Raw genomic sequence first — 25127 nt, 5'->3', positions numbered from 1 at the left:
CTCAAAAATGCAATAATTAAAATTTTTCAAACATATGACTATTTTACACCATTTTAAAGACAAGACTCTCGTTAATCTAACCACATTGTCTGATTTAAAAAAGGCTTTACAGCGAAAGCAAAACATTAGATTTTGTTAGGAGAGTACATAGCCAAAAACAATCACACAGCCATTTTCCAAGCAAGCATATATGTCGCAAAAACCCAAAACACAGCTAAATGAAGCACTAACCTTTGATGATCTTCATCAGATGACACTCCTAGGACATTATGTTATACAATACATGCATGTTTTGTTCAATCAAGTTCATATTTATATCCAAAAACAGCTTTTTACATTGGCATGTGATGTTCAGAACATGCATTCCCACCCAAAACTTCCGGTGAATTTACTAAATTACTCATCATAAACGTTGACAAAATACATAAGAATTATTTTAAGAATTATAGATACAGAACACCTTTATGCAATCGCTATGTCAGATTTTAAAATAGCTTTTCAGCGAAAGCACATTTTGCAATATTCTGAGTACATAGCTCAGCCATCACGGCTAGCTATTTTGACACCCACCAGGTTCGGGGCTCACTAAACTCAGAATTACTATTAGAAAAATTGTATTACCTTTGCTGATCTTTGTCAGAATGCACTCCCATGACTGCTACTTCCACAAGAAATGCTGTTTTTGTTCCAAATAATCCATAGTTATGTCCAAATACCTCCATTTTGTTTGTGCGTTCAGGTCACTATCCAAAGGGTAACGCGCGAGCGCATTTCGAGACCAAAAAAAATCCAAATCTTCCTTTACCGTACTTAGAAGCATGTCAAACGCTGTTTAAAATCAATTTTTATGGTATTTTTCTCGTAAAATAGCGATAATATTCCAACCGGACAATAGTGTATTCATTCAAAGAGGAAAAGAAAAAACAGCATGGTCGCGGGACCGCGCATATACAATCTCTTTGTCACCAGGCAGAACACTGACAAACTGAGCTACCATACTCTGCCCGGAGACAGGAGACGCCTCAATCCGCTTTCTGAAGGCTTTAGAGAGCCAATGGAAGCCTTAGAAAGTGCCACGTAACCCCACAGATACTGTAGTTTCGATAGAGAACCAAAAGAAGAACTACAAATTCTCAGACAGGCCACTTTCTGCTTGGAATCTTCTCAGGTTTTTGCCTGCCATATGAGTTCTGTTATACTCACAGACACCATTCAAACAGTTTTAGAAACTTCAGCGTGTTTTCTATCTAAATCTACTAATAATATACATATTCTAGTTTCTGGGCAAGAGTAGTAACCAGATTAAATCAGGTACGTTTTTTTTCATCCGGCCGTGAAAATACTGGCCCCTATCCACAACAGGTTAATGCAGCTGGTGGCCACACCAGATACTGACTGTTACTTTTGATTTTGACCACCCCCTTTGTTCAGGGACACATTATTCCATTTCTGTTAGTCACATGTCTGTGGAATTTGTTCAGTTTATGTCTCAGTTGTTGAATCTTGTTATGTTCCTACAAATATTTACACATGTTAAGTTTGCTGAAAATAAACGCAGTTGACAATGAGAACCACAATGGAAATAAGTCCCAGACTTTATTGTGTGTTATCCTTGATGATTTTATTCATGTGCATGTATGACTTTTTCAAGTTTTATGTGTGCTTGTTTTTTAAAATGGTCGAATTAATCAACTAAACTAAAGACAGTGAGAGGACGTTTCTTTTTTTGCTGAGTTTATGTTTCCCTGATTAGTGATTTGAATTAGAGGCTCCACTGAGTAGCTACTGTGTATCCCGAATGGTACCCTATTCTCTATGTAGTTCGCTGCTTTTGCACTATGTAGGGGACGGACTCAAGCAGAATGTGCAGATATTAAGTGTCCTGCTAATTCAACATTCTCTGTAGGTTTCTCAATATCTGTTACAGTTCATGTATTTTCTTCTTTGTTGCCAGCTGGAGAATAGAAGTGTTCTTAGCAGCCAAATTCAGAGTTCTATATCTGTAGGTTCTTGGTCTTAAGATATCTCTGTCTGGGCGCTACACTTGAACTATTTCACTGAGGGTTAAACGATTTCTATGCTCTACATCAGAAATGATAGAAATTGATAAAAAAGATTTTGAGAGATGGAGAGAGGTTATTGGAGTATAGAGAGGCAGTTGAGAGATGCCCTGACAGGCTGACACTAGAGGCTGGTGTGACTGATAAGGTTTGTGATGGATGTCTGCCTGTCACATGAAATATTCCTATGTCTGTCTGTCTCTCTGTCTGTGTCTGTGTCTCTCCTATGACCTTGGACTTGCTAGGGACTTTGGCACTGCCTAACTTCCCCCCCCTCCCATGCAGTCAAGCGTTAGAAACCGAGCAAGCAGGCGGCAGCGGTTCCATTCAAATGACCCTGAGTGCTAATCTCAGCGCGGAGGTGATGAATGCCACATGTCAGCTGGTGACGGCTTGTCCTCTGAACTCAGCGTCTCCAGTATCCCCTCAGACCGGTGCTCCAGCCAGCAGCACCACGGGATGGGACGGGAGTGATGTCTGGGCACGGCAAGGAAGGGCTGGCTGGCTGGTGTCCCGCCTGCTGATGACCTGAGTTGATAACAAAACAGGGCTGCTCAGACTGGGGTGTTTATGAAGGGAGATGACCTTTTAATGTGTGTGTGTGTGTGTGTGTGCGTGTGCGCACGTGCGTTCTGTATCTGCTCTGGAAGGGGTGCTCTTGTCTGTCTGGGTTAGGGTTAGTGAGGGTTAGTGCATGTGTTTGGAAGTGCATTCACGTTAACAGAAGGAGAAAGGGAAGACGTCTTGCACTATATATCACCATCTCCTCTGTGTGTGGCTAGATCACACCTGCTAAACCATAACAATACCGTTACAGAGTTTCCAAAAGACAGAAGCTAGCGCTCACCACGTTAACAGCTGCCAGCGGGTCCATGTCAGTATTACAGTTACACCATCTCCTGTGTCTCTGTGTGCAGTGGAGAGCTCCCCAGCTCACTCAATCACTTCTCCCATCTGGGTAAACACAGTATTATACACTTTTATTTCCACATGGACAGATGTTCACTAAAGCTGTTGTGGGGAGGACTTTTTTATTGAGAGTAATCTGTCTCCAGCTTTCTCCTTTCGATTCAATGCAGCGTGCAATTCGGTGCAGGGGAGTTGAGAGGGCTCTGGATATGTGGTCGACGTTACAGAAGACAGCGGGTCATTTGTCTGCACCCATTGGGAGTGGAAAATGAACAGGACTTCCATCGTGGTGTCCTCTGGGATGTTCGGGATCCAAGTGCTGGATCAACTTTCCCGAGCTGCACGGAGAGAGAAGGCCCACCTTGAGGGAGAGAGATAGATTGTCTGTCAGATTCCCGCCCAGCTCAAGTCTTCTCTCACAACCTCTAATGGAGCCATTTTCATACCACAGCAGATTAGCTGAAACTAATGGCAAGAGGAGTGGGATAAAGTTCTACTCTTGTGTCCCAGACCTCCCATCCATCTGCCCTCACGCCCGCTGATCTCACACAGAAGCGCACACACACTAATCCACGGCAGCAATCTGCCATTAACGGCAGAGATGAGTCATTTGCGAGAGATTTCATTTCCAGATTGTTTAAAAACCATTACGATGAGTTCACATGACATTTAAAGCTACGTGTAATATTGGACTGTGGTGTGACCAGAATGTTTCGTTTTTTTTTTAAGAAGTTGTCCCTCTCTGTGTGTTGGCAGCCTGATTCAGCTGGGCTGTTCTCTACAGGTGGCCCTACAATACTAGAACACTAGGACTGGAGTCACGTTACAAGTCTTCCATTACCGGGGCCAGATCAGAGATGATAGAGGGTATCTGGCACGCAGGCTGTCTGCTCCCATGTTTCAGCCTCCTCTGTCTCTCTCTCTCTCTCTCTCCCCTCCCCTGCCCCCGCCCCCACCTCTCAGACAGGCTATGAGGTTTATGAAGGCTTATGATATTGTGCAGCATGGCAATCTACATCAAAACACTCTTCTTGTAAACTCAGGCTGCGTTTTCTTTCTGAGTGTGCCTTCCTTTAGTTCCCACGTTACAGCAGAACAGATTGCGTCCATTCCCTGCTAGTCTTGCATCACCCACAGTCTGACGGGCATCTTTTTAAATTTGATATTTTACACAGAATGAAAACGTCTATGGAAATGCTCTTCGTGTGTCACGTTTAGGATGTGTATATTACATTTCTATACCATGAGTCAAACCAAAACCATAATAACAGGCTGTGAAGGTCCGTATTGCATGCAGAACAACTGACTCCGAACAACAGATTGGAGTAGCAGGCTCGCTCCACCACAGCTACTGTAGACGTTAGCTGGGTGTCAGAGGTGTTCATGACGACAGTGATTAAACCTATTTCTCTCTCTCTCTCTCTCTCTCTCTCTCTCTCTCTCTCTCTCTCTCTCTCTCTCTCTCTCTCTCTCTCTCTCTCTCTCTCTCTCTCTCTCTCTCTCTCTCTCTCTCTCTCTCTCTAGAGCTGCGATCTACTGGCACTGCCCACCACTTCTCCTTCCTGCTCAACTCAACAGACTACCGTATCCTGCGTATGGACGAGGACCACGACCGCATGTACGTGGGCAGCAAGGACTACATCCTGTCCCTGGACCTGCATGACATCAACAAGGAGCCACTCATAGTAAGAGACGCCCTAAGCCACCATTGATCCTAGACCTGCTGTATAGTGAAGCGTTAAAACTAACCAGCTCTTTCCTTCCTCTCTCAGATTCACTGGCCTGTGGCTCCTCAGAGGAAGACAGAGTGTGTTTTGTCGGGGAAGGATACCAACGTAAGTACCGTACTCACTCAACCATCGTGACATTTGGGTTAGTTGTACTGTTGACATCATTCATTCGTTATCCAACATACCCTCCCTTTACCCCTTTGAGTCATGATCCGTTAGGGTCTTCCCTGTGGCTCAGTTGGTAGAGCATGGTGTTTGCAACGCCAGCATGGTGTTTGCAACGCCAGGGTTGGGGGTTTGATTCCCACGGGGAGCCAGTATGGGGGGATTTTTTTTTTTTAAATGAATGAAATGTATGCATTCACTACTGTAAGTCACTCTGGATAAGAGTGTCTGCTAAATGACTAAAATGTAAATGTGTGAAGGACTGTAGCTGGAGGCTAGAGCTCCTGTTTAACCACATCTGTTTCAGAGGTTCCTTTACACACACACACACACACAAGCCCCCTGTGGACCTGAGAGCACCATTTAAATCCATATCAAGGTCTGATCCTCCTCTGAATTCTCTGTTGATTTGTTCACACATGTCAACACCCCCACACACAGCCCTAAGGGGTGGCATGCAGGACGGGGTATGGTGGAGAGGTGATGGGGGGTATGGATAATAACCGTGCTCCCCTGCTGGTATTGAGAGAGCAGGCCTCTGTTTATCCTACTGGAATGTTCATTTAAACGTGCTCGCTGACCCGCACATCTCACCGCCTTTGGTTACATAGTATGGGCCCCTGTGTGTGCATATGCATGTATGAGCTAGCGTGTGTGTGTGTGTGTTGTGCAGGCATATGTGAGAGAGGGGTGGAATTCCAACACCGTAATAATAAAATATTAAATTGGCTGTAGACATCTTGGCAAACCTGGCCCCTCTTTAGGGAATGACAGATGATGACAATTCAAAAGCAATTCAAAGGGGATGTCAGTTCAGGCAAGAGGTCAAATGCAATCATGCACACCGCACTCTTGGGGGGGAGCACAACTGTGGAATGAATAACGCACACACCTGTGCACACACACACATGCGCACACACACAAACACACACAATAAAATGAATTGACTGGTGTGCATCTGTCATGTTGTTTGGGTGAGCTATGCTAAAATGGCTTATCCCCTATTCTACACACATCTCATTGTGGACGGTTGGTGCATCCTTTTCTCCTGCAACAAAATGGACAGCATGCAGCACTCACAGAGATCGTATCTGCCCGGACTGGCCCTAGCTGTGTAACCCTGTATTAAGGCAGGGGGCCTGGCTGAGGTTAAGGCAAGGGGACTGGCTGGGTTTAAGGCAAGGGGACTGGCTGGGGTTAAGGCAAGGGGACTGACTGGCTGGGTTTAAGGCAGGGGGACTGGCTGGGTTTAAGGCAGGGGGACTGGCTGGGTTTAAGGCAGGGGGACTGGCTGGGGTTAAGGCAGGGGGACTGGCTGGGGTTAAGGCAGGGGGACTGGCTGGGTTTAAGTCAGGGGGACTGGCTGGGTTTAAGTCAGGGGGACTGGCTGGGTTTAAGTCAGGGGGACTGGCTGGGGTTAAGGCAGGGGGACTGGCTGGGGTTAAGGCAGGGGGACTGGCTGGGGTTAAGGCAGGGGGACTGGCTGGGTTTAAGTCAGGGGGACTGGCTGGGTTTAAGTCAGGGGGACTGGCTGGGTTTAAGGCAGGGGGACTGGCTGGGTTTAAGGCAGGGGGACTGGCTGGGGTTAAGGCAGGGGGACTGGCTGGGGTTAAGGCAGGGGGACTGGCTGGGTTTAAGTCAGGGGGACTGGCTGGGTTTAAGTCAGGGGGACTGGCTGGGTTTAAGTCAGGGGGACTGGCTGGGTTTAAGGCAGGGGACTGGCTGGGTTTAAGGCAGGGGACTGGCTGGGGTTAAGGCAGGGGGACTGGCTGGGGTTAAGGCAGGGGGACTGGCTGGGTTTAAGGCAAGGGGACTGGCTGGGTTTAAGGCAGGGGGACTGGCTGGGGTTAAGGCAGGGGGACTGGCTGGGGTTAAGGCAGGGGGACTGGCTGGGTTTAAGGCAGGGGGACTGGCTGGGGTTAAGGCAGGGGGACTGGCTGGGTTTAAGTCAGGGGGACTGGCTGGGTTTAAGGCAGGGGGACTGGCTGGGTTTAAGGCAGTGGGACTGGCTGGGGTTAAGGCAGGGGGACTGGCTGGGGTTAAGGCAGGGGGACTGGCTGGGTTTAAGTCAGGGGGACTGGCTGGGTTTAAGGCAGGGGGACTGGCTGGGGTTAAGGCAGGGGGACTGGCTGGGGTTAAGGCAGGGGGACTGGGTTTCCATACAGCTGGTAGGAGAGATTAGGGGCCTCAGATCGTAGAGGCACAGATCTGTTCTCATTACCAGCACCTCCTGGAAGGGGCCGCTGACCTGTCCTATTCTAAAGCCGGACTCTGTGTGTGTTTGTGTTCCAGCGTGCGTGTACGAGTGTGTACATGTGTGTGTCCAATAAAGAAAGCCAGCAGGGAGTAGTACTGCAACCAAACACCAGACTCTGATCAATCAAAAATGGTAGCTGAGGGTGTTTGAGGTGGTTAGCTGAAGGTTATTAATCATCAATTTGACATTTTGTTTTTCTCAGAAGGCTTAAAGGAGATTGTCCTCGTCTCCTGTTATCAACGTTTTTTGATTTTCTCTTTCAGGGGGAATGTGGGAACTTCATCCGTCTGATCGAGCCGTGGAACCGGACCCACCTATACGTGTGTGGAACAGGGGCCTACAACCCCGTCTGCACCTATGTGGACCGCGGACGCAGGTCCCAGGTAACCAGAGACGAGATGTATCTGACCATGGTGACACTGACCCCTGAACTCCCCCTCTTTCAGAGTCAGATCTGTCAATCAACCCACCTTGTCTGTCATTGTCACGGTCTGTTCCTTTTCTCCACTCATTTTCTGCTCCCCTGTTTACATTGATTGCTCTGTCCATGGTCGTGTGAACCCAGAGAAAGGCTTATAGTGAGCTCTCCACAGATGTGTAACTCTCCTTTATCCCGGCACTTTGTGTCACACTGTTATGGTGGCTCCTGTTGGTGAGGCAGCTAACTTCCACCATAGGAAGCTAACTGCCAGCTATAGTACCGTTGAGAAGAGCATGTTGAAAGTGTGTCTAAAACAACTGCTACTATTTCCCCCCTAGCGGCTGTCTCCTCTCCCCCCCTCACCTGTTTATGTGTAGTGTTCTGGCCTGACTGGGAGGCTCTGAAAGCCCATCATTACTGATGGAGCCTCTCATCCATCACCGGCCTTGTAACTCACCCCCGTCCCTCCATTCCTCCCTCTCTCCCTCATAGACCAGCAGACATCAGAGCTTCGGCAGCTGCCGTCCCCAGTGCACACTTACTGTTGCTATCCCGCCTGTTTAGTCTCAACGTTTAATTGGAGGACTTGGGTTTCAATGTACAGGCCAGTCGTCCCCTTGTCATTCATCCACTAGCTACGTCACTTGAACTGCAAAGGTTTTCCTTGGGTAAAATTAGAGGTGTAAACAGAACCCATTTGTTTGGGAGTTCTCCCAGTGTTCGTTCCAAAGGCCTCGCACGTGTTGAGTCCTTAGACAGCTAACCAAGGTTTTCCAGATACGACCTGACATCGCCTTCTCTGAGATCACTCCCGCCACCGTCCTTTTTTCTCTCTGAGCTCCTTTTCACCTAAATGGGTCGACCCTTTGCCTCGTTTGTCTTGTTTATGTTGCTGAACCTTGGCTATGTGTGCACGTGCATGGCATAGCATGTTTTCTGCATGTATCTGGCAACCTAGATAGAGGCTGGTACTGATACTCATCCAGATTGATTTATGCACATGACATCATCGCTGAACTCTCTGTTGAACTCTCTAGCGCGGTTTACTAGAGTTCTGATTTGTTACTTTTTTGGGTTCTATTCTCATCTCTGTCAGTCTTTACATTCCTCATGGAGTCCAAACTAATTTCTTCTGTTGTGGTCATGTTTTTTTTTGTTTTTTTTACGGTTATGGGTCTTTCTTTGAACTTTTTCTGTTCTGCTCCTGGTCAACTCTTCAGTTGAATTTTCACTGAATTTCCATTGGTTTTGGGGTCTCCGGTTGGGTGCAGCCGATGGGACCTTCGTGGTAATCGCGTGGCACGTGTCCTCTTTTTTTAGGCCCACTACCTGCAGGCGGCCCAGTCCGGAGGGAGGACCAACCGGGCGGCAGATTTCACCACTACGGAAGGGCCTGTGGAGCCAAAGGTGGGCCGTGGGCCGAGGGGAGGCTACTGTAGAAAGGGGCTTGGGTCTGGGACCTGGTCCTGGGTCAGGTGCCCATTTGGGGTCTGAGAGGCCCTGTCTTATCATGTTCCTCCTGCTGAGATTCAAAATGGGCGCAGCTGACTATGGTGTGGATGAAATAAGGTGTTTAGAGATTTGGATGAAAGTGTTTATGATCACAGTTAAATAGTAGAACGGATTTATTCATAGGTTAAGTTGGTTAGTATAACAGAGTCCAGTCCTTTACATTCACTAGCATCCAATATGGCTTGATTTTTGTGACCTCAAAGGCCTACTTTAAAAAAGGGATTTTACTGTACTTGGGCTATAATTCATCTTGGCTACTAGAATGTTGAGAAGTAGGCTACATATTAATATCAGCCGAATCATTCAAAGGCATGCAATAAAAACGTGTGGTGGAGGACAATGGCAAGATCCATTCCAATGAGTACCACAGCAAGTCATAAAAAATACACAACTTTGGCAATAAAATATACTGTCAAAAGTTTGCAATAAATGCACTCTTTACAAATGTAGAGAATCCTGATTCACCCCAGTAGCTTGGTAAACGAATGAATGCTTTGTAAATGTACTGCCTTCACATGTCTTGGGAGCCATTCAGGGAGGGTATTTACTGAAGCTACGTCAAGTGGAACCATAAACACCAGGGTATAACACCGTCCAACTATAGCAACCTAGCTTCAGTTCGAAACAGTCTGCAAACAGTCTTTTTTGGGGGGAGGGAGAACTGTATTTGTCCAACTCGCCTTTTGGTCAAATATGTAATCCTGACGTGTGTAATAAGCATTTTTTGGCATGTGATAATTAATTGTCAGCTAAGTGAAAGGACAGTTTTCTTCTTAGGCGCAAAAGGAAAGCGTTACGTTTTATGTTTCTTAGAAAGACAATCTGTTTAGGTTCTCCATTACTGTGCCTAAATCACATGCCCTACGTTCAATCACAAACGTTGAACTAATACAACATTATTACTATTATTACTACCAACCCTCAGTAGTACAGCAAGCTACTTGACACAATGTTGAGACAGATGCTAGAAATGTCCTCCTGGCTCGTAGACCTGAGCTATCCTCCGCATCACTAACACTAGGAGCATGGTGGATGAGTTTTGGATCGCTCTGTGCATATTTTAGCTTAAGCACTCCATCACGCTGATAACTGGCCTTGTACGCGTCGTACTCCCTTGCTCAGAGCTAATACGGGTGTGTGAGTGTGTGTTTTACGTAGTTTCAAGTAATGCCTTTCTCGCAAGCTCTTTCCCAACAATGCAGTAATCAATATCCGTAGTACTATAAAATAAAGGGAAGTAGAACAAAAACACACAAAAAATAGAAATAAGAGGAACACGAGAAAGTAAGTAAGCTATAAACAGGGTCAGTTCCAATACCATATTTACAATGTGCAGGGATACCAGAGTGGACGGGGTAGATACGGATAGGGGTAAGGTGACTAGGCATCAGGATATATGATAAACAGAGTAGCAGCAGCATACTGTGCGTGTGCGCGGGCGCGGGTTTGTAGCTGTTCTCTATCTGTTCTGGATAGGCTGTATAAAAGGGGTGCTCTAGTCTATCTGTCTGGGTTAGGGTTAGTGCGGGTGTGTGTGTGTGAAGAGTCAGTATGAATGTGTGTGCGTGTTATGTGTGGGAGCCATTGAAGTATGTGTGTGTGTGTGTGTGTGTGTGTGTGTGTGTGTGTGTGTGTGTGTGTGTGTGTGTGTGTGTGTGTGTGTGTGTGTGTGTGTGTGTGTGTGTGTGTGTGTGTGTGTGTGTGTTTGAATGTGTAGAGTCCTGTGAGTGTGCATAGAATCAGTGCAAAAATAGAAATTAAAGGGTCAATGCAGGCAGTCCATGTAGCTATTTAGTTAGCTATTTAATTAGCTATTTAGCAGTCTTATGGCTTGGGGATAGAAGCTCTTCAGGAGCCTTCTGGTGTCCGACGTGTTTCTCTGGCACCGCTTGTCGTGTGGAAGCAGAGAGAACACCTGGTTCAGTACAAAAACGGCATTTGAGAGACGTGCTCAGAAACCATTTGTGTACCAACCTCTAGTCTGCCCATCACTTCATGGTGTTGCCCTAACTGGTCTCCCAATGTATCGTCATCCCTGTGTCAGTATCTCCCTCCACAGGACTACAGAATGTGACAACTTGTAATACACAAATTCTAGAATCAACTCTGCTCTGTGTTCTCAATGGAAACGACAGAATAATGAATGTTAGCTTACATATTTTATTGTTTATTGCAGGAATATATCTTCCGTTTGGAGCCAGGCAAAGTGGATTCGGGGAAAGGCAAATGTCCTTACGACCCTAAACTCAACAGCGTCTCAGCTTTGATCAGTAAGTCCCCGTTTATCTCCTTTCTCTCAGCTCACTTCTTCCATTATTGGAAGAATCGAATGTCTCTCTATGGAAACAAAAGGATTGTTTCCCATCAAGGTTTATTCCTCTCTTCCCCAAGGAATGTTTGTGGTCAGTCCAACCCTTGTGGAAGCTATTACTGCACCATTGGCTAGTCACACTCTAGATCTTGTTAATTCAAATACTTCTGCCTCTTTTCATGTGCAGCTACCCTGTTGTGACGTTAACTGTCCCATTGTCCCATTATTCTCATAATCAAAAAGAGTATACTGCAAAGTTATTTGCTGGATTGAACATTCTTAATGGGTAAAGCATGCGTCGGTATGTAAGGTCTCATATCAGTAGGTGGTCTGGTGTTGTCAGCAGCTTAAAGGCAGGTGGTCAGACTTGGCAGTTGACCTCTTCCTCTCTGGCTTGACTCCACTGACCTCCCAGCCACCCAGGGTTGTGTGACACTACCCATGACCCCCCTCTGTGACTTCCTATGTCAGCTCCACTGGTGGAAAAAGTACCCATTTGTCATACTTGAGTAAAAGTAAAGATATCTTAACAGAAAATGACTCAAGTAAAAGTGAAAGTCACCCAGCAAAATACTACTTGAGTAAAAGTTTTAAAAAGTATTTGCTTTTAAATATACTTATGTATCAAAAGAAAAAGTATAAATAATTTCAAATTCCTTATATTAACACTTCTTCGGGATTGGTGTCCCGTCTATGGATTGGTTGAGCTAACGTAGGCTAATGCGATTAGCATGAGGTTGTAAGTAATAACAAGATTTCCCAGGACATAGACATATATGATATTGGCAGAAAGCTTACATTCTTGTTAATCTAACTGCACTGTCCAATTTACAGTAGCTATTACAGTGAAAGATTACCATGCCATTGTTTGAAGAGAGTGCACAATTTTAAACATGAAAAGTTATTAATAAACAAATTAGGCACATTTGGGTAGTCTTGATACAAAATTTTGAACCGAAATGCAATGGTTCATTGGGTCAGTCTAAAACTTTGCACATACACTGATGCCATCTAGTGGCCAAAATCTAAATTGCACCTGGGCTGAAATAATACATTATGGCCTTTCTCTTGCATTTCAAAAATGATGGTACAAAAAATACAAAAGAACGGTTGTTTTTTTCCCGATGTATTATCTTTTACCAGATCTATTGTGTTATATTCTACTACATTCCTTTCACCTTTCCATAATCTTCAAAGTGTTTCTTTTCAAATGGTATCAAACAGACAGGTAGCCTAGTGGTTAGAGCATTGGACTAGTAACGGAATGGTTGCAAGATCGAATCCCTGAGCTGACAACGTAAGTATCAGTCATTCTGCCCCTGAACAAGGCAGTTAACCCACTGTTCCTATGCAGTCATTAAAAATAAGAATGTGTTCTTAACTGACTTGCTGAGTAAAATTTTAAAAATATGCATGTCCTTGCTTTAGGGCCTGAGCTACAGGCACCTAGATTTGGGTATGTAATTTTAGGCAAAAATGGAAAAAAAGGGGCTAATCCTTATTAAGCAAGGCAGACTGAACTTTTTTCTTGTTTTTATTTATTTATGGATAGCCAGGGGCTATCTCCAACACTCAGACATGATTTACAAATGAAGCATGTGTGTTTAGTGTGTCCGCCAGATCAGAGGCAGTAGGGATGACCAGGGATGTTCTGTTGATACGTGCATAAATTGGACCATTTTCCTGTCCTGCTAAGCATTCCAAATGTAATGAGTACTTTTGGCTGTCAGGGAAAATGTATGGAGTAAAAAGTACATTACTTTCTTTAGGAATGTAGTGAAGTAAAAGTAAAAGTTGTCAAAAATATAAATAGTAAAGTACAGATACTCAAAAAACTACTTAAGTAGTACTCTACACCACTGAGTAAAAGTAAAGATACCTTAATAGAAAGAAAATGACTTAAGTAAAAGTGAAAGTCACCCAGTAAAATACTACTTGAGTAAAAGTCTAAAAGTATTTGGTTTTAAATATACTTAAGTATCATTTCAAATTGCTTATATTAAGCAAACCAGACGGCTCATTTTTCTTTTTTAAGTTTTATTTACGGATAGGCAGGGGCACACTCCAATACTCAGTAAATGATTTTCTTTAGGAATGTAGTGAAGTAAAAGTAACAGTTGACAAAAATCTAAATATTAAAGTACAGATACCCCAAAAAACATTTAAGTACTACTTTAAAGTATTTTTACTTAAGTACTTTACACCACCGGTCAGCCCACACCTAGAGCAGACCTGGGTGAAACTACCAAGCATCCACTTACTGCAGCAACTCAGCTACTACATAACCGACCTACAATACGGCCAGAGTCATACTGTACCACACAAATTCAAAACAAGGAATTCCTCTGTTACAGATTTCAATGTACCTCTGATGACCCCAATTTTTCTGCCGTGTTTGGTCGCTATGGTGAAGAGGTTCAATCTGATCCGATTGTAGAAGGTAAAATGCTGTCTTGTCTTTAGGGAGATCTGTCAACTCTCTAAACAGGTCCCATACTGGGGCAGCACCTGCTCACTCACACTGAGCCACAATCAACTGGGGGTGGGCATTTCCCAGGTCTCCACCCCACATTGTTAGCATGACCAGTGCCAATGACCACATCCTCACATCCTGCCCCAGGTTCCCAGTGTCTACCCTGGGATCTCTCTCCTCTTTGTCCAGCCTGACCCTGGCCACCAGCTGAGGCCTACTGTTGGTTACGGTGAGCGGAGGGATACAGTGTGTTCCTGCCCTACAGAAAACAGGGCCATATCTCCATAACAAAGGACTGTAGTCACTAACCACCCGTGGTTTCCTTCCTGTCAACCTCTTTGTTATTGTCTTTCTATGATCTTCCATTGATTTCTCTCTCTCTCTCGCTCTGTCACGTTCTCTCTCTCTCTCTCTATCTCTCTCTCTCGCTCTGTCACGTTTTCTCTCTCTCTCTCTCTCTCTCTCTCTCTCTCTCTGTCTCTCTCTCGCTCTCTCACGTTCTCTCACGTTCTCTCACGTTCTCTCACGTTCTCTCACGTTCTCTCTCTCTCTCTCTATCTCTCTCTCTCGCTCTCTCACATTCTCTCTCTCTCTCTCTCTCTCTCTCTCTCTCTCTCTCTCTCTCTCTCTCTCTCTCTCTCACCCCTTCTCTCTCAATTCAATTTCAATTTAAGGGCGTTGTTGGCATTGTAAACATATGTTACCATTGCCAAAGCAAGTGAAATAGATAATAAACAGTTAGTGAAATAAACAATAAAAAATGAACAGTAAACATTACACTTCCAAAAGTTCCAAAAGAATAAAGACATTTCAAATGTCATATTATGTCTATATACAGTGTTGTAATAATGTACAGATAGTTAAAGTCCAAAAGGGAAAATAAATAAACATAAATATAGGTTGTATTTACAATGGTGTTTGTTCTTCACTGGTTGGCTTTTTCTCGTGGCAACAGGTCACAAATCTTGCTGCTGTGATGGCACACTGTGGTATTTCACCCAATGTATATGCAAGTTTATCAAAATTGAATTTGTTTTCGAATTCTTTGTGTGTCTGTGTAATCTGAGGGAAATATGTGTCTTTAACATGGTCATACATTTGGCAGGATGTTAGGAAGTGCAGCTGTTTCCACCTCATTTTGTGGGCAGTGTGCACATAGCCTGTCTTCTCTTGAGAGCCAGGTCTGCCTACGGTGGCCTTTCTCAATAGCAAGGCTATGCTCACTGAGTCTGTACATAGTCAAAGATTTCCTTGATTTTGGGTCAGTCACAGTGGTCAGGTATTCTGCCACTCTCTGTTTAGGGCCAAATAACATTGTAGTTTGCTCTGTTCTTTTGTAAATTCTTTCCAAAATGTCAAGTAATTATCTTTTTGTTTTCTCATGATTTGGTTGGGTCTAATTGTGTTGCTATCATGACTCTCTGTGGGGAGTGTGTATTTGTGAACAGAGCCCCAGGACCAGCTTGATTAGGGGACTCTTCTAGGTTTATTTCTCTGTAGGTGATGGCTTTGTTATGAAAGGTTCTCACTCTTTCTCTCTCTCTGTGATTGACAGATGGGGAGCTCTACGCGGGGGTCTACATTGACTTCATGGGGACAGACGCATCCATCTTCCGTACTCTGGGGAAACAGACAGCCATGAGGACGGACCAATACAACTCCAAATGGTTAAATGGTAACGTCTAACGTCTCAATCCGGACAAACATCATCTCTCTATGACGTTTGTCTTTATATTTCCATTGTGTATCAATTGATTCCTCAATCTCTACGTTCTGATGCTGTCTCACAGTACCTATCTCATACTGTATATATGGCTCTGGTCCAAGCCTCTAGTTGTTCCAGCCATTAGAAAGTCAACAAAGCCTATCACATCAAAACAGTAATGCCTGTACTTAACTCACCGAGTGCCTTTCTAGGAAATGTTAAGGAAACGTTTCTCCTCACTGTCATGCGTTAGCCTCGACACATGCTGTATGTGCTGTAGCCGAGTCATCGATGGTTTGTTCTAATGCCATACATGTCTGCTAGCATTTCATCATGTATGGATTGCTCTTTGTTGGATCCTGGTCTCTTATTCTCCGTAGTCTAAAGTCACGAGACTGTACATGTTAGTTCTGCTGGCTGGCTGGGTGGGTTTGGGAGGTCAGTGTTGCCACCTTTGATTATTTCAGAGTAGGGCTGGGTCCCAGGCAGTTCTCCACAGTGACCCTGTTGCCCCCCAACCGTCTACCAGCAGGAGGCATACCCCATCCCCTCCTGAGTCCTGTTCATCAGCCCCAGGGCCACACTAGGACATCCTGCTCTTCCAATATGGCTTAATGTTCCCCACCCTCCACAGGGTCTGCCCCCATTTGGGTTGTGTCTCTGTAGCAGCAGGGAGGACCGGGTTTATTTGATGTGTCCAGCAGTGCCTCAATCAGTGAGCCAGCATGAGAAGAGAGGGCGACGCCATATTGTGCTCATAGAGTGAGAATAATGAGGGATATTTGGAATGTACAGCAGTGACATGAGCTCAAATTTAGGCCTCAATTGACTCTCACCAGCATCTGTCTCATTATCATCTCTCTCTCTCTCTCTCTCTCTCTCTCTCTCTCTCTCTCTCTCTCTCTCTCTCTCTCTCTCTCTCTCTTTTTCACTTTCTCTTTTTCACTTTCTCTGTCTTCCAGATCCCACATTCATCAAGGCACACCTCATTCCAGACAGTGCTGAGAAGAACGATGACAAGCTCTACTTCTTCTTCCGGGAGAAGGCTTCAGAGATGGGCCAGAGCCCCATGGCCCAGTCCAGGATAGGCAGGATCTGTCTGGTAAGTGGCCATCATAACCACATATTGTAACTCATTATCTGCAAAAAATACAGTCAATAACAATGTGAAAGAGGTCATATTTTGACCCTTGCCTCATATTGTGACCTTTGACTCTGCGAAGCCAGTACCCTGCCACTAATGATACTGAGACATCCCTAGAGTAGAGGGGTCTCCTTGGAAACTCTGCATAAACCATGAATGTATCTTACCATTCAACACAGTCAGACATAAAACAACACAGCCCTGCCCCCCACTTCCTCAACAGCCAATGAGCAGTCTAAGCAACCCAAACTAAAGGGAATGCTGTTGTCCCCTTGTGATAAACTGCTGGAGTGGGAGAGTTTGCCTTTGGCCTCCAGTATTTGCACGTAAGCAAACATACACATACACAATCAGGGTAATGTTTATCTAATGATGTATGTATGTCCCAGTGGCTGCTGTGACTCAGAACGTTGTTACCCTTAGAGGGGGACCCTGGGCTGTGTGCAAGCCTTCCCCCTCTCGCTGCACGCCTCGTAATGGACCCTAGGGACGCTGGTCCTTGCCTGTGTCTGGATCCTAAGCCACTGTCCTCTGATGACTCCCACTAGAAATAACACTACTGGCATAGATACACATACAAGTACATGGTAGAAAACGCGCACATGTTGATATAATTTTGAGTACATCTAATTTCACTATAAAAACTACAAAATAACGGAATATATCTTTGGATTTGGATGATGATTATTATATTAGTCCAATATAAATTGTGTCACAAAAACCATTCTCTGATTTTTCCACTTGAACATTGTTGCGCTTGTCTCTCAAACTCGTATTTTCTCTGTTCAACAAGTCTAGAACATGTTTTGTAATGTACAAGGAGTTCTGGATTGGGAATAATTGTCACCGCGTTTCACCTCACTCCCTTTACTCTCTGCAGGGGTTGGCGTCTGTCCACAACAGATGGGGCAGACAGACTGAAACACAGCTGATGGTTTTACTCTCGGCTTCTCTCTAAACTAGCGTTGGCTGCTAGTTGTCTAAAACAGCTGTTGATTTGGATCTTTGGACCGGTCCACTTGTGGTGTTTGTGTAGGGGTCAGGTGTGAGTGACACTGCCTTTTGTCCCCCCCCTTGCAGAATGATGATGGTGGACACTGCTGTCTGGTCAACAAGTGGAGCACTTTCCTGAAGGCCAGACTCATTTGCTCGGTACCTGGAGTGGACGGCATAGAGACCCACTTTGATGAGCTCCGTAAGTAGGCAGAATTTTCCAACAGTGGTATAGCCCAGTTGTTAAGTTATGTTCTTAAGGCTCGCACACATCCCACCGAATGTGGTTCTAGCGTTCGTCTACCGATCGTTCAACGCGCTGTGTTTTAGGGACCACTGCTGACTGGCTGACAACATTTTCATGCGATTCAATCGGTGCGCACTCGGTTATCAAATTACAACCGGCACTCTGTTCAGAGGTGCTAAGTACTCCCGGCCAGCCAACGTTATTGGTGTGTCCAAGCCTTTGCACTAACTTCCCAGTTTCCCTCAAGTTTTGTCTTACTCCTCTGTTCCCTCATCTGGTAGACACTAAACATAGTCAGCCCCACATAAAAGCGACAGCATGTAAAATGATCAACCATCCATTCAGACCCAACTCTGTAATCTTTCTGTGATATCTCTGTAACATCTGAATTCTTTTGAACCGTTTCAAATTGCACTCCTGTTTCGTTTGGGCTTCGTTAAAGTGTCCGTTCTGGTTCGACACACATCAGCCCGTACAGGAATCATGTGTCTAGATTCTAGAGTTCTGTAACATTGTGGTGTCTGGGATTCTGCTGTCCAATATTCCATCATTGTGGGAGAAGATCTTGCACGAGAGTCTAGCTGGAGAATGAAAGCTCCTATGTGACTAAGTGACCGGGCTAGTCGGAAACAAGAGTCTACTGTACGTATGGTTACTGCTGACCTTTACCGTAGCCAAACAGGGATTTCTCGCAGACAGTTAACTCTTCCATTTTGTTTTAACATATACCATGTCTTCAGCTTTCCTTTCTGGTATAGTTTGGTTTAGCGCAAAAAAAAGGAAATTGGCAAAGAGTTTACGACTGCTCCTATGTTGTACAAATGGGTCTGTAAAATCATTTTACTATTCTTCTCTGCCCTTGTAAATCAAAGGAAAGGGGAAGTCTGAGGAAGGTACTGCAGTGATCAAGATATTGCTGTCCCACCCAGCTTGCAGCCTGTTTTGCTTTAGACATCAACATTGCTCCTGTATGATAAGCATGTCTGGGTTCAGGTTGGCTCAATCAGACAGCAGTGGAAGTGTTGAGGGTAGAGGTGTGTGTATAGGTGTCTGGGGAGGACTGGTAATGAGGCGCAGGGCTTTAAGGTCTGTCTCTGGATCAGCCAGGGGGGGGGGGGGCGCCTTGCAGGGTTACAGGGGTCACCCCTGCCCCTCAATCACATCTCTCCTCTCACGTGACTGGTGGCTCACCGTCTCAGGAAAACATCAGTGTGATGCACTGTGCTGTGGAGGTCTGACTCTGAGGAGACTTGAGCGCTCCCCTTGAAATGATCATGAACACTAGTTATTAGTAGGACATGTTTCATTAGCAGTCAAATGCAAATCACAATGACTGATGGGATTTTGTTTTATTGCAGGTCATTTGTTTTCACTGATTCTGTTTGTTTTATACTATAGCCCAGTGGAGGCTCATTTTAGCTTTAGCCTGAGGGTTGTGTATGACCAGTTTTGATACCACATGTCTACCCAAACCACACGCTTATGTTGAGCAATTCTTACTCGTTTCTTTGTCAATGTAAATGTCCCATCTGCAGGTCAATTGCAGTCCGGGTCACTCTCAGTGAGGGTCATACTAGGCTTGTCACGCCTGAATGTTTAGCTACCCACCACACGTCTGTCTGTGGTTTGGTTTCCCACAACCACTACCATCAGGCAGCCTATAGCAGAGAGGGGTTGAGAGTGGGGCTGAGAGGGGGTGAGAGTGGGGCTGAGAGGGGGTGGTGAGAGGGGGTGGTGAGAGGGGGTGGTGAGAGGGGGGCTGAGAGGGTGGCTGAGAGGGGGTGGTGAGAGGGGGCTGAGGGGGTGGTGAGAGGGGGGCTGATAGGGAGTGGTGAGGGCAGAGATGGGAGTGAAGTCAGTTGTTGAGGAAGTCTTCTTGTCTTCCCAGGCCAGCATTGGAGCTATGTACAGTAGAGTCTGAAAAGGAAGAGGGATGGGGGGAGGGGGGAGAAAGAGAGTTGGCAGGATTCCAGACAGTGTCTCTGTCAGAGTAAATTATTTTTTTTATTGCCTTTTCAAAAGTGTGATGGGGGAAAGGAACATTTGGTTTCTGGTTCATTTCATAGTTCCTTATAATAACACAAGGGCAAAACCTCAGAAGCCACCTCTTTCCCTTCCTTCGTCAGTCAAAGTTTTTTATCATCTGCTGTTCTTTTTCTCGTAGTCATTGTTCTTGAGCAATGGGCTTTTGTGCGGACATTTTGAATACATCTTTTTCTGTGTCACCAAGGGAGTCATGTGGTTTTTATTTGTGTTTGCTTTTGTAACGCTGTGCAGTCAGACAGGTCCCTAGGGTAGAGACCATATATACAGTACCATCTGACAGACAGACAGACAGACAGACAGACAGACAGACAGACAGACAGACAGACAGACAGACAGACAGACAGACAGACAGACAGACAGACAGACAGACAGTGCGAACACAGTGGGAGATTCTTGAGTGGCGCCTGAGGCAGCGTTTTCCACCACCATCAACAAAACACCAAATGATGGAATTTCTCGTTGAAGAATGATGTCGCATCCTTCCAATAGAGTTCCAAACACTTGTAGAATCTATGTCAAGGTGCATTGAAGCTGTTCTGTCTCGTGGTGGTCCAACGCCCTGTTAAGACACTTCATGTCGGTGTTTCCTTTATTTTGGCAGTTACCTGTATATTATACTGCACTTCCTCGTGATATGAAAATGAATTGTATTTTGGGCATTCATAGGGAAAATTAAAGGTACAGTAGGTTTATTGGTCTTTAATAACGCCATACTGTGTACATACACATTGCAAAATTACGCCGTCTCTGTCATAGATGTGGTATTTCTACAGGCTCAATGTGCTGACTTTAGATACTCAATAAGCCTCAAGGAGTCTTTGTCTGCTATGACACATCAAAAAAGATCCAGCATAAAAGTCAATGATGCGACTTGTTCCAAACTTTCTTGAAGTCACCCCCCTTCTGTCTGTAGCCAGGAGGGCTGTCAAACTGGCGTCAGATGTGTTAGGAATTTCTCTCCCGTTTTCCAAAAGTTAATTCCCGTGCTTGTTTACGGCCTTTACCTGTCATTCTCCTACCCTGGCAATAAAAAAGGGATGATTTTTTTTGTGATGATTACATACATAATTTTAATGCAACTCAGTCATAGCTACAGCTTTTATAAGAGGCCATCTCTCTTTAGAAAAATAAGGAGTGGTGGTTTAAAACTCTTAAATGTATTCTTTGGGAGAACACTCTTAAGGCTTGATAAGGCCTTGGGCAGAAACTCCCAAGTAACATTTTGTTCTTAAACTTTAGTCCAGAAGGGTTTGGAGAGTGTGTGATTGGAGAAACCTGCTGTTTTGTTCTTTGAGTATTTTCCATTTCAACTTGATCTTTGCCCAGAGATTTATTTGAAAAGTTCAGGGTGTGGAGCTGCTTGATATCTACGAGGCTCAATATCTTAGTAACGTCTGGCTTCATAAATGCACATGACAGAGATCCAGAGTTATAAATGGAGGGTATAATGTTTCCTCCTTCATCTAATCATTAGATATTCTTAGTGATTGGCATTTCCAATGACTTGTGGCTGTGGGTTAACACATCCTATCTTTTCTCCCTGTCCTTGAAAGAGTCAGCCGACCCCCCCCCCCCCCCCCCCACACACTCTTTCTCTCGATGGAAAACATTTACCCTGGAATTGTGTTTCCAACAAGGGGCTGAAGTGTTACACTCCTCAACTGAGGTAGTCGACTTTAAATTGATTTAAATGTTCCCCTTTTATTGTTTTTCCTTTCACTTCTCGCTCATTAAACCATTGGAGGATACAGGGTCCAATTACCACAGCTCTGAGGATCATGGGAAGCATATGGCTTCCATTAAAGCCTTGTTACCCCACAAATCTCCGTTTCATACCTTCCCCCTCTGAGACCCAGGAATTGGGGTCTGCTCTGGAAGCGTTCTGATTCAGGACCCCACAGTGGCCGGAAACCCTGCTAACTAAACTAACCACTGCTGTGCTGTCCAATCAAAAAGGGCTTCCCCTTGAACCCGCCTCTTGTCCAGGAAGTAGTAACTGTCCGTATGTCACGCTTTGAATTAGATCTGGTTGCTCAGGAATCCCAGGTGGAATAATAGAGCCTCCGGTTAACTAAGAGCGAGAGAAGAGAATAGACTCCATCCTTCAATGTTTATCTCAGATTACCACTGTTTTACCAGAGTCCTTCGTACTGTTATTGTACAGCGATAGCGTGAGACATTTTGCAGTGCCACTTTTGGTAATGTGTAATTCTCGCTTTGTCTAACAGGGGACGTGTTCATCCAGCCAACTCAGGACACCAAGAATCCTGTCATCTATGGCGTGTTCTCAGTTTCAGGGTGAGTCACGGACTGTGTGCCTCTGTGTCCCCCCTTAATTAAATCACATTTCCACAAGTATCTGTCTCATTAAAGGACATCAGACGTGTAGAATATATTTTTTTTTGGGGGGGGGGTTTCCTCCCGTGGTTTCCGTCTCCCATCCATATTCATCGTGCCCAAAGGCGCCTCTGTGAGCTGCTCTGTTATTGAAAAAGCCTATTCCACACAGTCTGCTCTGCACACTACAAAGGCAGAGGAGGAAGTCGGTCTGTAGCACAGAGAGGAAGGGCTTCTCCAGTGAGAGACTTGACCTGTGTTCCCACATGGCTGGGCTTTGATAACAAGTCATCAGTCAGCAGCACAGCATTAGGAGTCAAGGAATCGGCTCGCGGCTCCTGTCCCCAGCATATACAGCGGGAGATTTTGAGTGGAGGATGCGCACACGGAGAGTTCGCTCTCACACTCACGCCCAGTCATAATAAACACGGCTGTACTGTATGTGTGTCTGCGTTGGCGTCTGTGAGATACCTAAGCAATAAGGCACAAGGGGGTGTGGTATATAGGGCAATATACCACGTCTAAGGGCTGTTCTTAGACATGACGCATCACCAAGTGTCTGGACACAGCCCTTAGCCGTGGTATATTGGCCATATACTGTACCACAACCCCCCCCCCCCCCCCCCCAGGTGCCTTATTGCCATTATAAACTAGTTACCAATGTAATTAAACAGTAAAAATACATGTTTTGTCATACCCGTGGTATACAGTCTGATATATCAGCCAATCAGCATTCAGGGCTCAAACCACCCAGTATATTTTGAATGTACTGTATATGTTTCCCTGTCTCACCCAAGGCCTCAATACCCCCCCACCCACCCACCCACCACCCCTTAAAGCCCAGTTGATCAAAACTACTGTAGTGCTAATGATAGGGCCCTCGACAGAAGATACTAATATAACGCTGTACTGTACACCCACCACAGCACAGCAGAGATGATTAGCTTGGCTGTGTGTGGGTGTTTGCATGTCAGTGTGTCAGACAGCTTGTCTGTGGTGGAGAGTGTTTGTGCGGCATCTTAATGTTGGAGTACGCCAGCTTCATGTCTCTGAGTTGTGATGCGAGTTGATTCTATGAGCGGGAGAATGTAGCTAATTGCTCGCCGAGTGAGTAGTAATCCCGTGTCTCCTAAAGCTGTCCCCTTTCGTGTTTCTGACCCTCCTCATCCCTTTACCCTCCAGGTCAGTGTTTAAGGGCTCAGCAGTGTGTGTCTACTCCATGGCTGACATCCGTCAGGTCTTCAATGGACCCTATGCTCACAAGGAGGGGCCAAACTACCAGTGGGTGGCCTACACTGGGAAGATCCCCTACCCTCGACCTGGGACGGTGAGTGACATGCAGAGGGTGACACACACACACATATATATATTTGTAAATTCAATTAAATAATACATTTAACATGGCTGGTTCTGCCCTCTTTCTTAACCCAGTGTCCCGGAGGTACGTTCACCCCCAACATGAAGTCCACTAAGGATTACCCAGACGAGGTGATTAACTTCATGCGGAACCACCCCACCATGTACCACGCTGTATACCCAATACACAAGCGCCCCCTGGTGGTCCGGAACAACGTGGACTATGAGTTCACCACCATCACTGTGGACCAGGTGGCCGCTGCCGATGGGAGCTACGAGGTCCTATTCCTGGGGACAGGTCAGTGCTCTGAGTGCCCGCCTGTTGGTTGATTTGATAGACGTGTTATTGTATGTGTGTTTTCACATCTGGGATAGATTCAGAGATCTAAAACAATCTACGATCTAGGGAACCTATTGTGGTTAGGATTTTGTTAGAAGTGCTTGTCTTCACACTTCACACAGCCTCTCCCTATGGCCATAAATCATGTGGATCTGAGGGTGGGAGCTGGGAACCCCTCGGACTGCTGACTTTACAGTGCTCCGCCTGGTGATGAATGGATCCTGTTGTAGAACACTGTACAAGACGAGGGGGGATCCTCCTATTTTCCTCAGGGCATTTGACCTTATATGGACAAATGTTTTAGAGGGATGTGGATATGAGTAGAGGATGTGTGAGGGAGGGAGCAGGCCAGAGAGGACTAGATTAACCTGATCACTCCTCTTGGCAGAGATGGGCAGTACTTCTGCTACGTTTATTTGAAATTCGTATTTTGTCATTTGAATTACATTACAATGTATTTTGATATTTGGTACTTTCAAAATACTGTATTTTGTATTTTCAAAATACAAAATACTTTTATTTACCATTTTTATAGTGGTTTGTATTTTGTGGCTCCCTTTCACCCTGCGTTGGTATTAGAAGTCTGATAGGACTATGGTGTGATAAGAGCATCTGCTAAATCAAGTAAATATAAATGTAGATGTAAAAATCAACAATTGAAAAGCATGTTGAGTATTATTCTAATGAGCTCCGCCCTGAAACAAGGCCAATAATATTACCCAGTGTACTTTGCAGTTAATTTTGGTATGTTAATTTTCACATATACATGTACTTTTTGATCATTTAGCAAAGGATTTCCCAAACTCAGTCCTTGATCTTTAGGGTATTTTGTAATTGTATTTTGTAATTTTTGCTTTTTGGGTCTTCAGACAGGGGGACGGTTCAGAAGGTGATTGTCCTGCCCAGAGATGACCTGCAGACTGAAGAGCTGGTGTTGGAGGAGGTGGAAGTGTTCAGGGTTAGTCTCTCTTTCTCTCTTCTCTGTTGTCTTTCTCATTCTCTTTATTTCTCTCTCCCTCTTTCTCTCTCTGTAGTATCTTTCTATTTTTGTCCATTTATTTCTTTGTTCATTTGACATGCCATTGCACAAGATTTAGCTATTTTCATCCGTAGTCTCTGGA

The 25127-nt window shown here is 45.1% G+C and overlaps 1 protein-coding gene across 4 annotated transcripts in view; it reads left to right on the top strand.

Moving 5' to 3' along the window:
- LOC115150968 (semaphorin-3F) overlaps positions 1-25127 on the top strand; it is a 79484-nt gene that overhangs the window by 49667 nt on the left and 4690 nt on the right. For 2 of the 4 annotated variants that reach the window (XM_029694836.1, XM_029694835.1), the window contains exons 3-14: positions 4494-4654; positions 4742-4804; positions 7385-7504; positions 8863-8949; positions 11231-11324; positions 15394-15513; positions 16506-16645; positions 17768-17882; positions 22202-22271; positions 23493-23637; positions 23742-23964; positions 24876-24964. In XM_029694836.1, coding sequence (XP_029550696.1) covers positions 4494-4654; positions 4742-4804; positions 7385-7504; positions 8863-8949; positions 11231-11324; positions 15394-15513; positions 16506-16645; positions 17768-17882; positions 22202-22271; positions 23493-23637; positions 23742-23964; positions 24876-24964 — 1427 coding nt within the window. The remainder of the gene's footprint in view (positions 1-4493; positions 4655-4741; positions 4805-7384; positions 7505-8862; positions 8950-11230; positions 11325-15393; positions 15514-16505; positions 16646-17767; positions 17883-22201; positions 22272-23492; positions 23638-23741; positions 23965-24875; positions 24965-25127) is intronic. The other 2 variants (XM_029694838.1, XM_029694837.1) reach the window with 1 other exon arrangement.

Source organism: Salmo trutta, chromosome 16, assembly GCF_901001165.1.
Source record: "Salmo trutta chromosome 16, fSalTru1.1, whole genome shotgun sequence".
NCBI classification, from domain to species: Eukaryota; Metazoa; Chordata; class Actinopteri; order Salmoniformes; family Salmonidae; genus Salmo; species Salmo trutta.
Note: the sequence above shows the minus strand (reverse complement) of the source record. Positions and strands in the feature narration are given on the sequence as shown.